The following is a 17,737-nucleotide window of genomic DNA, read 5'->3' on the forward strand; positions in this document are numbered from 1 at the left end:
AATGCTGCTCAGCACAAGGCTTTACCATGTGTCTCTAAACTGAGTTGTGTCTGGCTGGCTGCAGTTTGCTGATATGGGTCATGCATTGTGAGTTACCCTTTTAAACCCTAGCTGAGATAGCTAGCTGCTGGCAAACTGTACACAGTATCATCTGCCTGCTCTGTGCTGAGCCCTGAATCAGTATGGCAGCCGAGTCTCGTGGTGGATGGAGACTGGCCTGGGAAATGCATCCCTGAAACTGCAGTCCTCCAGCAGGAGATCAGAGCTGCCAGTCTCAGCCGAGACCGTGGCTGTGTGAAATGGCACCCTATTCCCTATACAGTGCACTACTTTTGACCAAAGCCCAATGGGTCATGGTCAAAAGTAGTGCACTATATAGGGAATAGGGTGCCAGACAGACCGTTTTGCTCTGTGAAGCTGCTGTGCTGACTGGATCCTACTACACTTGACCTTCCTACACTGACAAGCTGTAATATTTATCTGGGCAGGTTTATGTTAACAACTTGGGGCAATTTTTTTCTCACGCCAGCACCTTTTCAGTATTGGGGCTTTGGAAGGGTAGTATGTGGAGAATACAGTATTCTGCAGGGCCATGACTGGCTGCCTCCTTTTGCCCATTTCTGTCCCTTCATGATCCCCAGATGGAGATGTCATCCCCTTCAGAGGTAATAACAACTATATTGAACACTCATTTACTCGTCTTCACTTAAGTAACCCTTAGTTTCCATCTCTTTTGCATACACTGACTGAGCTGGCTGCACCATTCCCATCAGTACTGATATAACATGGAAGAAGCGTTGTGAGAGCAAAGACTTTCCCCTTGTCCTGAGTGTGTCTCACAGATGGTACAGTACAGTGAGTAAAGAGGCAGTGCGGATAGCTATATGGTAATGTGGGAGTTATGGAGGATAGCCTCTCCAGCTCGGCCTATCCAGACCCAGTCATCCATCTTGTGTGGTGGTTCCCATTTGAGTCGGCTGCAGATAAATCAGCTTCAGGCCGTTCAGGCCCCAAGGCAGTAAATTAGAGCCACTTCCCGGTGGAAAATCAGCCTGCTCCCTCCGATGATTATCGTCACAGCTGCATCCTGGAAGGGAACCGGCTGCCGCAGCCTCCACTGCTGCACCTTCCTCTGACGGACCGGACAGGACCATCTGCCTCTGGGTGTGAACTACACACCCCACATGCCTTTACATTGCACAACACTGTAACACTAGTCAATGGGAAGTAACACCAGTCAACGAAAAGTTTCCTAAGACAAGTCCATATGGACTGTTCCTCACAAAGCACCAAAATAACAAGGGTTACACATAGACAAAAGGAAAAACAGAGGCGGCAATCCAAGAAATGTATGAAGTCTATCATTTAAAAAAAAAAAAAATTAAGCTGTTCCTTCCTGGCCTTGTAGCTGATTCTGCAGGTTGAGGCATTGGTTTCAAGCCTTCACCAGAGTATAGTGCTACATCAACACTGGTACTGTAACACATGTCATTTGCAGTGCATCATTACCACTTACAGGGTGAGAAGGGGGGATGCTGGTTTTCCCAGCTGCTAATGCCTCAGCTAGGTCGTGAACCTGTAGTGTGTAGCGTTGGCTTACAGCCCAAACCCAAGTGGACGTAATGATATAGTGCATCTATACTGAACAAAAATATAAACGCAAGATGGAAAGTGTTATCCCATGTTTCGTGAGCTGAAGTAAAATATCTCAGAAATGTTCCATACGCACAAAGAGCTTATTTCACTCAAATGTGCATAAATTTAATATCTCTGTGAGTGAGCATTTTATCCTTTGTCAAGATAATTGATCCACCTGATAGGTGTGGCATATCAAGAAGCTGATTAAACAGCATGATCATTACACAGATGCACCTTGTGCTGGGGACAATAAACGGCCACTAAAATATGCAGTTTTGTCACACAACACAATTCCACAAATGTCTCAAGTTTTGAGGGAGTGTGCAATTGGCATGCTGACTGCAGGAATGTCCACCAGAGCTGTTGCCAGAGATTTAAGGTTTATTTTGTTACCATAAGCCACCTTCAACTTCATTTTAGAGAATTTGCAAGTACATCCAACCAGCCTCACAACCGCAGACCACATGTAATCACGCCAGCCCAGGACCTCCACATCCAGCTTCTTCACCGGCAGGATGGTCTGAGGGGGGTGCTGAGGAGTATTTCTGCCTGTAATAAATGCTTTTTGTGGGGAAAAATGTATTCTGATTGGCTGGGTCTGGCTCCCAAGTGGGTGCGCCCCTGCCCAGTCGTGAAATCCATAGATTATTAGGGCCTAATGCATTTATTTCAATTGACTGGTTTCCTTATATGAACAGTAACGCAGCAAAATCTTTGAAATTGTTGCATGTTGCATTTATTTTTGTTCAGTATAATAACTCAGTGAAACAATAAGAAACTGTAAACACAGTCTATCTACTCTTACTAAATGATTCTGCTCATAGCTCACATGCCTTACATGTGAAACATTTTGTCCTTTACACCAACTCTGCTCCTATTTCCCTTTAGCTTTCCTCTCAATATCTATCCAGTTTCCCTATACAGTCATTGATCCAGTTATTGATTGTAAAGGTGCTTACTGTGCGTACCTCTACCTCATCGCATTCACAGTGGCAGGCAGGGATGATGAGTATGGACCCTTGCCTTGCCCAGTCAGCTAACTACTACCTTGGTTACTTCTGTCCTCTGCTTCGGTGCCATGTGATGACCTTGGAAAAAACAACCCACCCACAGACAGGGCTGACTAACTGTGTCATCGCTGCCTTACAATCTGGACCACACACATACGCGTGGGGAGAGTAGGAGTGGACTGCCAGATCAATGCTGGCCTGACTGTATGGGAATTGGTGGGAATTTGTGGTGTAAGGGTTGTATGGACCAGATGGCTCTCAGACTCCTGCAGAGGGCCTGGGAGTGTCAGACGCAGCACTTTGAGATCCACTACAGATTGTGTGTGTGTGTGTGTGTGTGTGTGTGTGTGTGTGTGTGTGTGTGTGTGTGTGTGTGTGTGTGTGTGTGTGTGTGTGTGTGTGTGTGTTTGTGTTCGAGCATGCATGCGTGTATCCGTGGGTGGATGGGTGTGTGTGTGTTTGTGTTCGAGCATGCATGCGTGTATACGTGGGTGGATGGGTGTGTGTGTGTGTGTGTGTGTGTGTGTTTGTGTTCGAGCATGCATGCGTGTATACGTGGGTGGATGGGTGTGTGTGTGCGTGCGTGTCTTTCTTTTAATCACCACTCAAGGATAGGATAATGTGGCCAGATAAGACTTCTGGAACATACAGTTATGCAGTGAGTTAAATCCACAATAACAATACTGTTATAGTAATGGTCACTGGCGGTCCATAAACCCACACTACTCTCCCCAACCTCATTCAATATGATTCCACTAACCAAACATGAATTTACTCAGAAACAAGATGGCAACTAGCAGTGAATTAAGTATATGCTATCTCAAAAAATGAATGACGTTATGTTTGATAATACAATATTTAGAGGGTTAAAGATCCATTATGATAGGCTGCCTCAACATTCCAGAACATTTCCTGGAGTGTCCAGTTCTGAATAAGACACTCAAATCATTCTCACACAGACCTCACCAGCCAGGTGGAAAACCTGCAGTTCAGCAAGGCTGACTAATTGGTCTAAAGTATAAACTATTCCATCTACGAACTTCAGGTGTGGTAAGACTCCTTTCTCTTATTGCCACACTCTCTTCAATCCTGTATTAGGCTGCGTTTACACAGAGCCCAATTCTGATATTTTTCCACTAATTAGTCTTTTTGACCAATCACATCAGATCTTTTCACATCAGATATTTTTCAGAGCTAATCTGATTGGTGAAAAAAAAACAATTGGGCTGCCTGTGTAAGAGTACAACTTGGCTTGTTCTCTGGAATACAAAGCGGAATCTTCTGAATCAGTGGAATCCATCCAAATGGAATATTAGCCTTCATCTCAAACGCAGCTGGACTCAAGTACATTTCCCATTTATGAATATTGACATATGTGGAACTTTACTTTCAGACAGGACAAGGATATGATATTCTACATTTTCTCTCTGTGGTGTAGTATGCTCAGACAACACGCTTTATAAATCTCAAAATGTATGTACATTGAACAAAAATATGAACACAACATGTAAAGTGTTGGTTGCATGTTTCATAAACTGAAATAAAAGATCCCATAAATTTGCCATATGCACAAAAAGCTTATTTCTCTCAAATGTTGTGCATAAATTAGTTTACATCACTGTTAGTGAGCATTTATCATTTACCTAGATAATCCATCCACCTGACAGGTGTGGCATAAGAAGCTGATGAAACAGCATGATCATCACACAGGTGCACCTTATGCTGGGGACAATAAAAGGCCACTAAAATGTGAGGTTGTGTCATAACACAATGCCACAGATATATCAAGTTGAAGGAGCAGGCAATTTGCATGCTGACTGAAGGAATGTCCACTAGAGCTGTTGCCAGAGAATTTAATGTTACTTTCTCTACCATAAGCCATCACCAATGTCATTTTAGAGAATTTGGCAGTATGTCCAACCGGTCTCAACCACAGACCACGTGCATCGCGTTGTGTGGGCGAACAGTTTCCTGATGTCAACGTTGTGAACAGAGTGCCCCATGGTGGCGGTGGGATTATGGTATGGGCAGGCATAAGCTACAGACAACGAACACAATTGCATTTTATCAATGGCAATTTGAATGCACTGAGATACCGTGACGAGATCCTGAGGCCCATTGTCATACTATTTATCCGCCGCCATCATCTCCTGTTTCAGCATGATCATGCACGGCCCCATGTCACAAGGATCTGTAAACAATTCCTGGAAGCTGAAAATGTCCCAGTTCTTCCATGGCCTGCATACTCACCAGCCATGTTACCTATTGAGCATGTTTGGGATGTTCTGGATCAACGTCTACGGCAGCGTGTTCCATTTCCCGCCAATATCCAGCAACTTCGCCCAGCCATTTTAGAGGAGTGGAACAACATTCCACAGGCCACAATCAACAGCCTCAACTCTTTGAGGTGGTGTGTCACACTACATGAGGGACATGGTGGTCACAACAGATACTGACTGGTTTTCCAACCATGCCCCCCTTCTTTTTTTTTTTTAAGGTATCTGTGATCAACAGATGCATATCTGTATTGCCGGTCATGTGAAATCCATAGATTAGGGCCGAATTAATTTATTTAAATTGCCTGATTTACATATATGAACTGTAACTCAGTACGTCTTTGAAATTGTTGCATGTTGCGTTTATATTTTTGTTCAATATAGACATCGACAAAAATATATTACATACAAACTCGAAGGTGTGGACAGTTGCATGGGTGTCATACGATCCCCCAGTCTCCCACGAGCCTTCCTTTCTCCCTCGCAGAAGCTCCATCTGCCAGTTGGGGATTTGTTCTAACTAACTGATCGGCCTACCCCTCACCCCATGGGACTCTGACAGGGAGTTGAATATCATGACACTGTGTCACAATGAGTGCACTGAGGGCACAGACACACCAGGGTGCCCCTGCTAAGCTGCTCTAGTTCCCTGGCTGTGTGTGATTGGTGGTGGTGGGGAGGCGGGGGCTGTGATGGGTTATTTCTCAATTCATATTCCCCTCGATTCCTCAAATGCATTGTAGGGGAGGGACCTTGAACCTACTCTTCCAATACAGGTAAGAAAAAGGCAAGGAGTCACAATGTGAGGAATAACAAAGACAAATGGAGAGCCCTGGTAACAGAGCAACCAGCCAGTCAACCTCCTCCCTCCCTCCAGCTGTCTGCTCCCCCAGGGGCCCAGCCTGCCATACATGGCTCACCAGAGCACTGCTCTAACCATGAATCAATCACCACCTCTTGTAGCACCTTCCATCTGTCTAAAGCAAAACACTTAGTGCAGTCTGGGTATTGAGAGCTGAAATCTCTAGACAAAGGCTTCCTACATCAGTATGTCTACTGTATCCATCTGATGTATAGAACTATCTAAATCTGTTGTGGTAAATACTGTAGACACAATGGTACTTTGTGTTAATGAGTGTACCCTTTGTAAACATTTCCTTATGAAACATTTACAAGAAAAAAGGCTTCAGAATCAGCTCATAGTATTTTTAATCCATTTGCAAAGCAATCCTTCAAATTATTTTCTTCTTTGCATTTTCCAAAACATTACAAAATGTCTGTTTACTTTATTTTTTTTCTTGGGGCTTAAGAAAAATGTAGAGCACATACAGTAGTACAAAGGAGAGAATTATTCCAGAAGTATCCTTTACATTTTATTTACAATTATGTAAACATTCTGCTTCTGCTTGAGGCTCTATTCAATACATACAGTTGAATTCGGAAGTTAACATGCACTTAGGTTGGAGTCATTAAAAATCGTTTTTCAACTACTCCACAAATTTCTTGTTAACAAACTATAGTTTTTGCAAGTCGGTTTGGACATCTACCTTGTGCATGACAAGTCATCTTTCCAACAATTGTTTACAGACAGATTATTTCACTTAATCATAATTCCAGTGGGTCAGAAGTTTACATACACTAAGTTGAATGGCTTTAGAAGCTTCTGATAGGCTAATTGACATCATTTGAGTCAATTGGAGGTGTACATGTGGATGTATTTCAAGGCCTACCTTCAAACTCAGTGCCTCTTTGCAGCAGCCAAGACCTCAGAAAAAAAATTGTAGACCTCCACAAGTCTGGTACATCCTTGGGAGCAATTTCCAAACGCCTGAAGGTACCACGTTCATCCGTACAAACAATAGTACGCAAGTATAAACACCATGGGACCACGCAGCTGTCATACCGCTCAGGAAGGAGATGCGTTCTGTCTCCTAGAGATGAACGTACTTTGGTGCGAAAAGTGCAAATCAATCCCAGAACAACAGCAAAGGACCTTGTGAAGATCCTGGAGGAAACAGGTACAAAAGTATCTATATCCACAGTAAAACGAGTCCTATATCGGCATAACCTGAAAGGCCGCTCAGCAAGGAGGAAGCCACTGCTCTAAAACCGCCATAAAAAAGCCAGACTACGGTTTGCAACTGCACATGGGGACAAAGATCACACTTTTTGGAGAAATGTCCTCTGGTGAAACAAAAACACAACTGTTTGGCCATAATGACCATCATTATGTTTGGAGGAAAAAGGGGGACGCTTGCAAGCCGAAGAACACCATCCCAACCGTGAAGCACAGGGGTGGCAGCATCATGTTGTGGGGGTGCTTTGCTGCAGGAGGGACTGGTGCACTTCACAAAATAGATGGCATCATGGACAATGACCCCAAGCATACTTCCAAAGTTGTGGCAAAATGGCTTAAGGACAACAAAGTCAAGGTATTGGAGTGGCCATCACAAAGCCCTGACCTCAATCCTGTAGAAAATGTGTGGGCAGAACTGAAAAAGCGTGTGCGAGCAAGGAGGCCTACAAACCTGACTCAGTTACACCAGCTCTGTCAGGAGGAATGAGCCAAATTTCACCCAACTTATTGTGGGAAGCTTGTGGAAGGCTACCCGAAACGTTTGACCCAAGTTAAACAATTTAAAGGCAATGCTACCAAATACTAATTGAGTGCATGTGAACTTCTGACCCACTGGGAATGTGATGAAAGAAATAAAAGCTGAAAGAAATTATTCGCTTTACTATTATTCTGACATTTCACATTTAAAATAAAGTGGTGATCCTAACTGACCTAAGACAGGGAATTAAATGTTAGGAATTGTGAAAAACTGAGTTTAAAATGTATTTGGCTAAGGTGTATGTAAACTTCCGACTTCAACTGTATTGAGTAAGTTCAGCGTTACAGTGTGATTGAAATGTAAAGCCAATGTTCCCACGCTAGCGGAGACTGCATTCACGGTAAACACTGCTTATGTCGGCTCAATCTGAAATTACCTTTACATTTCTATCACACAATCTGTAACGCTTCGGCGATCCAGACTGAATAGAGCCCTGGGCCTCTTTCTGCAATGTTTTGAGCAGGTCAGTTATAGAGAAATAGATGAGTAAAGTTTGTTATCAGAACAAAAACACTGATACAGCTTGAAAAGAAACATGCCAAATACATTAAAAGGAACAGAGACAAATGAACATGGATTAGGCCATGACTAGACTAATTTGATTGGATTAGAAACAGTGTGGTCTTAGTCAGCGACACACACGTCAACACCTCCCTAACAACGGTTTTAAACAACTCAGAGATGAATCAACTTAAAACGACATCTAGCAAGTCCCAAGTTCTGACATCATTAGTGACTGTGTGAGTGTTTTTAGAGCGCCAGTGGCATCAGTAGAGGTCCCACGGCAGTAGGAGAGATGTGTACAATGTCCATTAGTGTAGTTCATGACTGGACATCCAGGAACATTGTCATCATACTGCATTGAATAAAGGAAGTGCACCTGGCATTACATCCTCAATTTTCTTATCCAGAAAATGGAAGAGGTGGAAACCCAGAATACAATGTACATCCTTCATACTGTATCTGAACAGCAATCCATTCAGGTTAATGCCCTAAATGGTTAGTTTGCAGAGTATTGTTCAGCAAAGGGTAAATACCAGACTGCATAATAACAAAAGGATTCAGGATAAAATAAGAATTCCTGTACAGAGCAGAGGAGGCTGGTGGGAGGAGCTATAGGACAGGCTCATTGTAATGGCTGGAATGGCATTGAATGAACAGCGTCAAACCTTGTTTATACCATTCCATTTATTCCATTCCAGTCTGTACAATGAACCGGTCCTCCTAAAGCTCCTCCCACCAGCCTCCTCTGGTACATACACATTTTCTGTATAGCATCCGGTATGAGAATTGGTCACATAGCTCCCTGAGTTGTGACGCATGTTCAGTAAACTACAAGTAAAGATCACTAAAAAACAACAAACAACAGAGAGCAACAGTTTTCATACCAGCATTCAATTTAATCTCCCAAGCACTTGCTAATCAATGTATCTGCTTAAGGGATGTAACTCTAGCCTTCAAGGGCTGAATGTTCATTTGAGAGATCCACACTTGTAACTTGAACTTTTGCGTAAATCAAGCATTTGTCTCAATAAGATAAAATGACAACCATGTCTCAATTTAGGATTCAGCTGTAAGAACATTCAGTAAACTTGACCCATTCTACATCCTATTCATGTCGCTATACAGGACACTTTTCCTAATATTTTTTTACAGAGCTAAACTAAGCTATATTTGTATGAAAACTAGTGACAATTAATTAAGGAATGGCTGTTTCATATTTGAAAAGTAAACGAGCAGGATGATGCAAACAAGTATTTGACATATAGAAAAATAAAAGGTTAAACTGGGGCAAGGGATTGGATATCTTGTTTAAAACAAAGCAAAAACATGAGGTAGCTGTTTCACAATTATGTATAAAATAAAATGTATTCCTTCACATCCTTTAAGTAAATCCACTTTCAGGGTCATCGCAATGACAAAGAAAAAAACTAACCTATCAAAATTATGAAAAAATAAACAATGAGAGATTAACATTGTCACTGTCAATAAAACAACCATAAGACTGACTTCATTCACCTTACACTTGGAGAGGAACACCCAAACAATAGTTCTGAAAGCTGAACGCTATAGTTTGTCGGTGAAAGGATTGTACTGTCTAGGTCACTGACTTACGTATGTACGTAATGGATCATAGGGACAGGAGAGGTTTCATAACGTACAGTATATACAGACAACTCAAAACAGGTTCTTTACACTGTACAGCATAAACATGGATATCTAAAATCCATTCATTTTTAAGCATTTTTGCTTGTTCATAATCAGTAATACAGTAACAATATCTCATCTAAAAAGAATAAAAAACAATCCCATAAAGCATTGCACTTTGAAAGAGTCCCTTTGTCTTTCCCCATGCGATATCCATAAGAGAAGTATTGCCTTTGTGAAAGCAATACTCTTCCATTGCATCAGAAAATATCTGGCTATGCAGAAGCTGTAGCCTACTGAAAAACAACAAAGGGTTGGTTATGAATTAATGGAAATACATGGCCCCAGTAGGCCTTTGAATCCAGAATTGTCCTTTGTTCCTTTGCAGCACAGAAACACAAGAAGAAACTGAAGGTACTGTATATTGGAACATCCTGAGATTTTCCTTCCTTTCACAAGAGACAAGAACAATCATGCTACCCTGTACTGTACAACAACCAGCAGCCATTTTGTTTCCTCAGGAAAACCGTTCGGGATGAAGCACTGTGAGCACCAGGGCATTGCTTTTAGGACAGAGGGGATAGGATAGATGGGAGAGGGGGGCAGCCTGTCTAGAGTCCTATGGTGGGTGGTGAGCTGGTCCTTAGCTAGGTCTGCCGGTTGGGAGAACGCCTACAATTGTACCCTACTCCCTACATAATGCAATACTTGTCATGGCCTTGGCCTAAAGTAGTGCACTATATAGGGAGTCATTTTGGACACAGAACCTGTCTAGAGTCCCATGGTGGGTGGTGGTGAGCTGGGCCTGGGCTACGGCTAGGTCTGCAGGTTGCCGTACCTCAGAGGGATGATGTAGACAGAGATGTCGTCTCCGGAGCCCAGACGTTCGTTGGCTATCCTCCAGCCTCGGTCCTTCAGGACCCCCCGTGCCCTCATCACCAAGTCCTGAGCTGCCATTGTGTACCTGGGTCACAATGGAAGAGACAAAGAACAGTTAGAAGACACTATGGACAATATACTTTGACATAGGGCAGACAGTTGTATTCATCTCCATACAGTGTGTGAACAAAGACCAAGAGAATGATGACATTACAACCTACACTTTAGAAAGTCTCTACACTCTCCCACCAGTCATCTGGAGCTTACTTTACCCCAAACTAAGAAAGGGGTAGGACATTTCAGAAATTATTTCAATGTTATCACTTAAATCAACCACCATGCCATGGTATCCTCAAGAAAGGAACCTTTACGTTACTAGTCTCACAAGCTCTTCATCAACTTCAGAAAATACTTTTAAAATGTGTGTAATTACAGCAAGATACTGTAAGAAGCATATCCTCTCCAAATAAGAGCGAGAGAGGTGAGTGTGATTTGACCACAGCGTCTGTCTGTCAGCAGCTGGGCTACAGTAGTACGAGCGGAACATGGAACGTAGAACATGCCTATACTGGTCGTCAGGGCCACAGTTGGCAAGGAAACCAGTGACTGCCTCGGCAACCTCCTGGTTGGATAGGACGTCCCACAGCCCATCTGTCCCCATCACCAGGACGTCATCCGCCCCGTGTTCATACTGCGTCAGAGGGTACACTTTGACCTGTGGATGGGGAGAGAGGGAGGTAATGGTGATGTTATTACAGAGAAAATAGAAGATCACAGACACATCCTGGCTGCACTGTAGACCATTAATAGTGATAGAAAATCAACATCATTCAGAGGTATGCACTACACAATTTGTAACACCGTCTCCCTCCACACAATATCCCTTTTAGACCGGTGTGGTCTTAAAGGGATACTTCGGGATTTTGGCAATCAGGCGCTTTATCTACTTCTCCAGAGTCAGAAGAACTTGTTGAAAACATTTTTATGTCTCTGTTCCCAGTATGAAGGAAGTTAGAGCTACACACAATACCCCATAATGAAAAAGGAAAAAATGGCATTTAGAAATGTTTGCAAATGGAAATAAATAAATAAATACCTGAAATATCACATTTACATAAGTATTCAGACCCTTTACTCAGTACTTTGTTGAAGCACCTTTGGCAGTGATTACAGCCATGAGTCTTCTTGGGTATGATGCTACAAGTTTGGCACACATGTATTTGGGGAGTTTCTCCCATTCCTCTCTGCAGATCCTGTCAGGTTGGATGGGGAGCGTCGCTGCACAGCTATTTTCAGGTCTCTCCAGAGATGTTCGATCATGTTCAAGTCCAGGCTCTGGCTGGGCCACTCAAGGACATTCAGAGACTTGTCCCGAAGCCACTCCTGCATTGTCTTGGCTGTGTGCTTAGGGTCGTTTTCCTGTTGGAATGTGAACCTTCGCCCCCGTCTGAGATCCTGAGCTTTCTGGAGCAGGTTTTCTTCAAAGATCTCTCTGTACTTTGCTTCGTTCATCTTTCCCTCGATCCTGACTATTCTCCCAGTCCCTGAAAAACATCCCCACAGCATGATGCTGCCACCATCATGCTTCACCGTAGGGATGGTGCCAGGTTTCCCCCAGACATGACGCTTGGCATTCAGGCCAAAGAGTTCCATCTTGGTTTCATTAGACCAGAGAATCTTGTTTCTCATGGTCAGAGTCCTTTAGGTGCCTTTTGGCAAACTCCAAGTGGGCTGTCATGTGCCTTTTACTGAGGAGTGTCTTCCATCTGGCCACTCTACCATAAAGGCCTGATTGGTGGAGTGCTGCAGAGATGGTTGTCCTTCTCAAAGGTTCTCCCATCTCCACAAAAGGAACTCTGGAGCTCTGTCAGAGTGACCATCAGGTTCTTGGTCCTCCCTGACCAAGGCCCTTCTTCCCCGATTGCTCAGTTTGGCCGGGTGGCCAGCTCTAGAAAGAGGGGGTTCCAAACTTTTTCCATTTAAGAATGATGGAGGCCACTGTGTTCTTGAGGACCTTCATTGCTGCAGACATTTTATGGTTCCCTTCCCCACATCCCACAATCCTGTCTAGGAGCTCAACAGACAATTCCTTTGACCTCATAGTTTGGTTTTTGCTCTGACATGCACTGTCAACTGTGGGACCTTATATAGACAGGTGTGGGCCCTACCAAATCATGTCCAATCAATTGAATTTACCACAGGTCTTGTAAAAACATCTCAAGAATGATCAATGGAACCAGGATGCCCTTGAGCTCTATTTCTGGTCTCATAGCAATGGGTCTGAATACTTACGTAAATAAGGTATCTATTTATTATTCTTAATACATTCGCAAAAATTTATACAAAAACTTGTTTTTGCTTTGTCATTATGGGGTATTGTGTGTAGATTGATGAGAAAAAAACATATTTAATCAATTTTAGAACAAGGCTGTAATGTAACAAAATGTGGAAAATGTGAAGGGGTCTGAATACTTTCCGAATGCACTGCATCTGCTTACCCATAGACTTCCAGCCATTGTGCTAATGCTATTTCGCTACTTCTGGGGAAGTAGATAAAAGGGCCTCCTTGCCAAAATCTCAAAGTATCCATTTAATGAACAGGCTATGAAGAATGACTCATCTGTATATACGTTCTTCCTTTCCTTGATCTTGTCTTTTACCCCTGTCTTTTATGATAACAGACAGCTATAGCCTGCAGGTTCCACAAAGAGGTCTTCTAAATGTATAGATCAGCGCTACTCCGTCTACTAGCACTGCTACAGCACACGCTCTTCAAGTATCTGGTATAATGAAAAGGCATCCTGCAGTATGTCACAATCAGAGAGCACTAAGTAATGCCCCTGGCTTTGGTCTTTGGACAAAGTGCCATGGTTTTGAAGTATTGTTGTTTCAATGTGCTGGTAGAGGGAGTACTGTTATGGCGATAACCATGGACATGTTGCTATGTTGTTCCTCCATAGGAGGCATATCACATCACCTCACACAAACTGGGAGTGCTAGTCAGTCACTGCACAAACACTACATGAAGACGGTGTTGTAATAGTGGTTGTGAAAGAATCAGTCAAAAGGCAAAAAATATTGTCTCATCAACCTCTGTCTGACTGGAATAATAACCAGCAATGGGAGACGCAATCTTAAGAATCTGTTTCACAATATAGTTCAAGGGAGATTTCGAAATGGAGACGTCAAACTGTAAAACAGTGATGACTCTCCCACTAAGCACATCTTACTTTTGACCCACAACAGGAAGTGGTTAACAGGAAGAGCCTTGACCTTGGGTCCACCCAATGGGAAACCGTGGAAACCACTGACCGCTGGATTCCATAGCAATTTTTACGACCTCCATCTTATATACATACTGTCTGCACATGTATTTACTGTGACTTTAAAGCAACAGCAAGGGCAGATATACGGCAAGGAAAAAAGGTTCAAAAGAAGAGATTTAAAAAAAAAAGCTAATCTACTGTAGTAGTTGCACACTGCCTGAACCATGACTGAACTCAGAGGGTGATGAATTAAAGATCAAGAGAGTGTTGAGAGCTTCCTGACTATCAGGAGGCAGGAGGTACGTGTTCAGTGGAGGGTTGGTTGGGAGGTGAGAGCTTCTTTTAAGACTTGATGTGCCCTGGTCAAAAGCGGTAAACTATAAAAGGGATAGGGTGCCATTTGGAACACAGGCATGGTTTCCTCTCATTGTATCATGATGATCTTGAGGTCAATAAGGATTGATGCACTGGAATGTGATTACGGCACTATTAAAAACCCACCAGGTTATTGATAGACAGGAAATAGAAAATGAGGAGTACAGTACTTTACCTCGGGACAGCAGGACAGGAAGGGCTTGATGTAGATGTTGGAGTCATGCACTTTGAGCTCGTGGTCTCCCAGGCCCCTGGTGACCCCAATGGTAGCCAACACACGGGCCTGTGGAGGGATGAGACCATCAAAGAGAGGAACTATAATCACCTCCCTCTGACCCTATGACCCTCATTCCCCAACTCTGTTTTGGCAACAATAATTAGTTCAAACCAATGTTTGGAATCATTTGAACCATTGAAGTCTTTTGATGTGTGTGGACCTCAGGGTCAATTCTACTGGTTTTTCAACTCTGTCAACTTGGCGGGATGGGGAATTGAAATAACAATCATGAATTGAAAGAATCCTAATTTAAAATAATCTACTAAATTGAAATTCTATTTACCCTGGCCCAGATAAATCATACTCCCCTCTGTGAGATTCCTTATTCATCAGGGCAGAACTGAAAACTGGACCAATGATGGCCTCATGACCTTAATAATGATGACCTCCAAGGAAATGTTCTCTCTGAGAGCAAATCTGATCTTCATAAACACACACAATCCTTAACGATCTCTCTCTTCACTCCCTAGTCTGAGACGCCGGCACGGTCTTCGGTCTCCCTCATTTGTACTCTGTGTGAAATTCCTTTTGATTGCTACTGTCTGCACATATCGCCTCTGTCTCTGAAAAGGGCTATCGGCTCGGAGCTGGGGAGCAGTACTAATTGAATCTATATCAAATAGGAGCCATGTGAGGAGGAGAGAGAGAGAGGAGGGAAGCGGTGAGAGTGAGGAAGGTGAGAAAGAGAATGGGAGACAGAGGGGGGCGAGGAAAGAAAGAAGGGGTAAGAGTGAAGGTAGAGGAGAGAGACAGAGAGAAATTGAGGAGGCAATCGTACAGTCCGTTGGCCTGACCTTGGATCAGTATGCAGTGCAAATGCCGCAACGAGAGAGCGATGAAAAGAGAGACTAGATAATGATGGAGAGAGACAGGGAGAAAGAGAGAGCTCCTCGGGCAGAGAAGGAGAAACATCCTGGGATTAATTGTTGAGCGTATGTACGGCCCCAACATGCTGCGCCGGGCTCTGAAGTTCCTCTCCAGCACAACCCCATCCGCTCCCTTCTATCGCCATATCTACCCATCTCTCCCTCCCTTCTATCGCTCTATCTACCCATCTCTTGCCCCCTTTCCCTACACTCTATTGCCCTATCTACCCATCTCTTCCCCCCCCCCACTGTAAAGGAGGGACTGGCCCCGGCTGGCACTTGATGTCTTGGGCACAGCCGACTGTGATAGGAGGGTTAGTGCGGTGTGGTAACAGACTGCACTTGGCGGAATATCTTCTTGGTCCTCAACTAACGACACAGCCCTCTACTGCCTACATGTCAGATGATGGGCATAGTAGCAAACTGTGATAACCAGACTTTGGCTTGACATCTCAGGAACCACATTAACATGATATAGGCTAGCAATCTTATTGTGTGTGCAGTGTGACTGTTCTGAAGATGGTCTGGAATGCCACCATCGTGAGCCTTCCTGCAGGCTGAAACGGCTCCTTCCTCCAGTGTGACACTGGGTTGACTAATGGTGCCCTGGTGGAGCTTTGATTACAGCTTAGCAACACAAGGCTGTGGGAGTGACCCTATCAGCAGGCAGGGAGCGAGAGAGGCAGGCGGTTCGGCGAGATCAGTCTTACCTTCTTCCCTTCGCCGTAGATTAGGGGAAACTTCAGGTCGTCGTCCTCAATGGTTTTATATGCCCTGCACACAGGAGAGAAAAGACTTTAATGGGTTTTTGTTTTATGGCAGCCAGGCAGGCAGTGGTTCGTACGCAGTGTGCCCGGGAGATACACCACCTCCCTCAGGGCCTGTAGACGAGACGAGCTGAGGAGACAGAGTTAGGAAGAAAAGAGAAACACCCAGACAATACAAAGAGAGAAAACATATCTTTACATTTTTTATTTTTGCTGTTTTTGTGAAAATATACCCTTGTGACAAAGTGGGAAATACCAATGAATGTATGAGATGGTGTTCCTGTTTCAGATTGTGTGTGTGTGGTGTTGTGTGTGTAGAGAGGGATGATTGATTGATTTCCCCCCCCCCCTGTATAATCCCCATATTCTCAAAGCAGTGTTTAAACAACCCCCACTCATGCATTTTTCAACAGCATGTGACGGAGTCAAAGATGCAGTACAAGAGATCAGACTGGAAAATATTACACACGTGCTAAGGAAAGGTCTTACATTTGAATCTGGGTATCTATAGTACATTCAATGTAAAACGTCTATACTGGCTCCTTAAGAAAGCCAATGTACTAATGCACATGATGCCTACTGCCCATTCTTTTTCAGTGTTAAACGTTCCACCTTCCTTTCTAAGCAGCAGTTATGACCACATTGAAAGTAACCACCCCATGGTCACAAATCACACACCATTTATACCGACTGAAAGGATTCTGGATTTTCTATTCTAAATTCACACCTGGTCCTGCATGTGAATGTGAAAAACACCAGCTTGGTAATGAAAGCCGTCCTACCATATCTTGTCAGATGCATTTCAGCTGTGCTGGTGTACAGAGAGGAGGGTTAGACAGGACTGGAATGGTTTTTAGATTACTGGTTCCACTCGGAGACCATATGCTTCCACCCTGGGCAGGCAGGACTCACACACTCAGCACTTTCTGCAGCATGCAGAGCTAGATCTGAGGCCATCCATCCATTCACAGTATTTATCTATTCATCTATCCACAGTATCCATCCATCCACAGTATCCATCCATCCATCCATCTGCAGGTATTCCTAAACTGGGGTACGCGTACCCCTGGCCGTCGGAGGTACGCCAAATAAAAATGTGATTCACCTTTTTTTTTTCCTTCACATTTTCAAAACAGTCCATTTATATTTTCCAACGGGGCCATACATTTGGGTGTGTTTTTTCCCCCCCTCGCCTGAGTAGCCTCTTCTCACTGCCAAAAATAAAATGAAACCATCTAGAGTTCAGAGAAATAACAACAATGCCAAATACAGGTAGCCTAGTCAAATAATTAACATCCAATCACATTAACCGTTACTCTCTCGCGGGAATTCCACTAACCGTCCGTATGTAACCTAACATAGCTGCTGCTCATGTTGGTATCAGTACTGATGGCGCAAAAGCCATGACAGGGAGACATAGTGGAGTGGTAACTCGCATGCAAGCAGTTGCTCCCGACGCCACTTGGGTACATTGCAGAATCCACCGAGAGGCTCTTGCTGCCAAGGGAATGCCTGACAGCTTGAAATGCGTTTTGGACACTACAGTGAAAATGGTTAACTTTATTAAAGCAAGGACCTTGAACTCATGTATTTTGTGCACTATGCAATGATATGGGCAGC

General features: G+C 43.6%; 1 protein-coding gene across 1 annotated transcript in view; it reads right to left on the bottom strand.

The window, feature by feature from the left end:
* Window positions 1-6,116: 6,116 nt before the first annotated feature.
* The window catches only part of LOC106584502 (protein phosphatase 1H), a 42,847-nt gene continuing 31,226 nt past the window's right edge, over window positions 6,117-17,737 (bottom strand). The window contains exons 7-10 of the mRNA XM_014169885.3: window positions 16,061-16,124; window positions 14,383-14,490; window positions 11,130-11,281; window positions 6,117-10,651 (exon numbers count right to left, since the gene is read on the bottom strand). Coding sequence (XP_014025360.1) covers window positions 10,504-10,651; window positions 11,130-11,281; window positions 14,383-14,490; window positions 16,061-16,124 — 472 coding nt within the window. The 3' untranslated portion in view covers window positions 6,117-10,503. The remainder of the gene's footprint in view (window positions 10,652-11,129; window positions 11,282-14,382; window positions 14,491-16,060; window positions 16,125-17,737) is intronic.

Source organism: Salmo salar, chromosome 23 (assembly GCF_965601325.2).
Source record: "Salmo salar chromosome 23, fSalSal1, whole genome shotgun sequence".
NCBI classification, from domain to species: domain Eukaryota; kingdom Metazoa; phylum Chordata; class Actinopteri; order Salmoniformes; family Salmonidae; genus Salmo; species Salmo salar.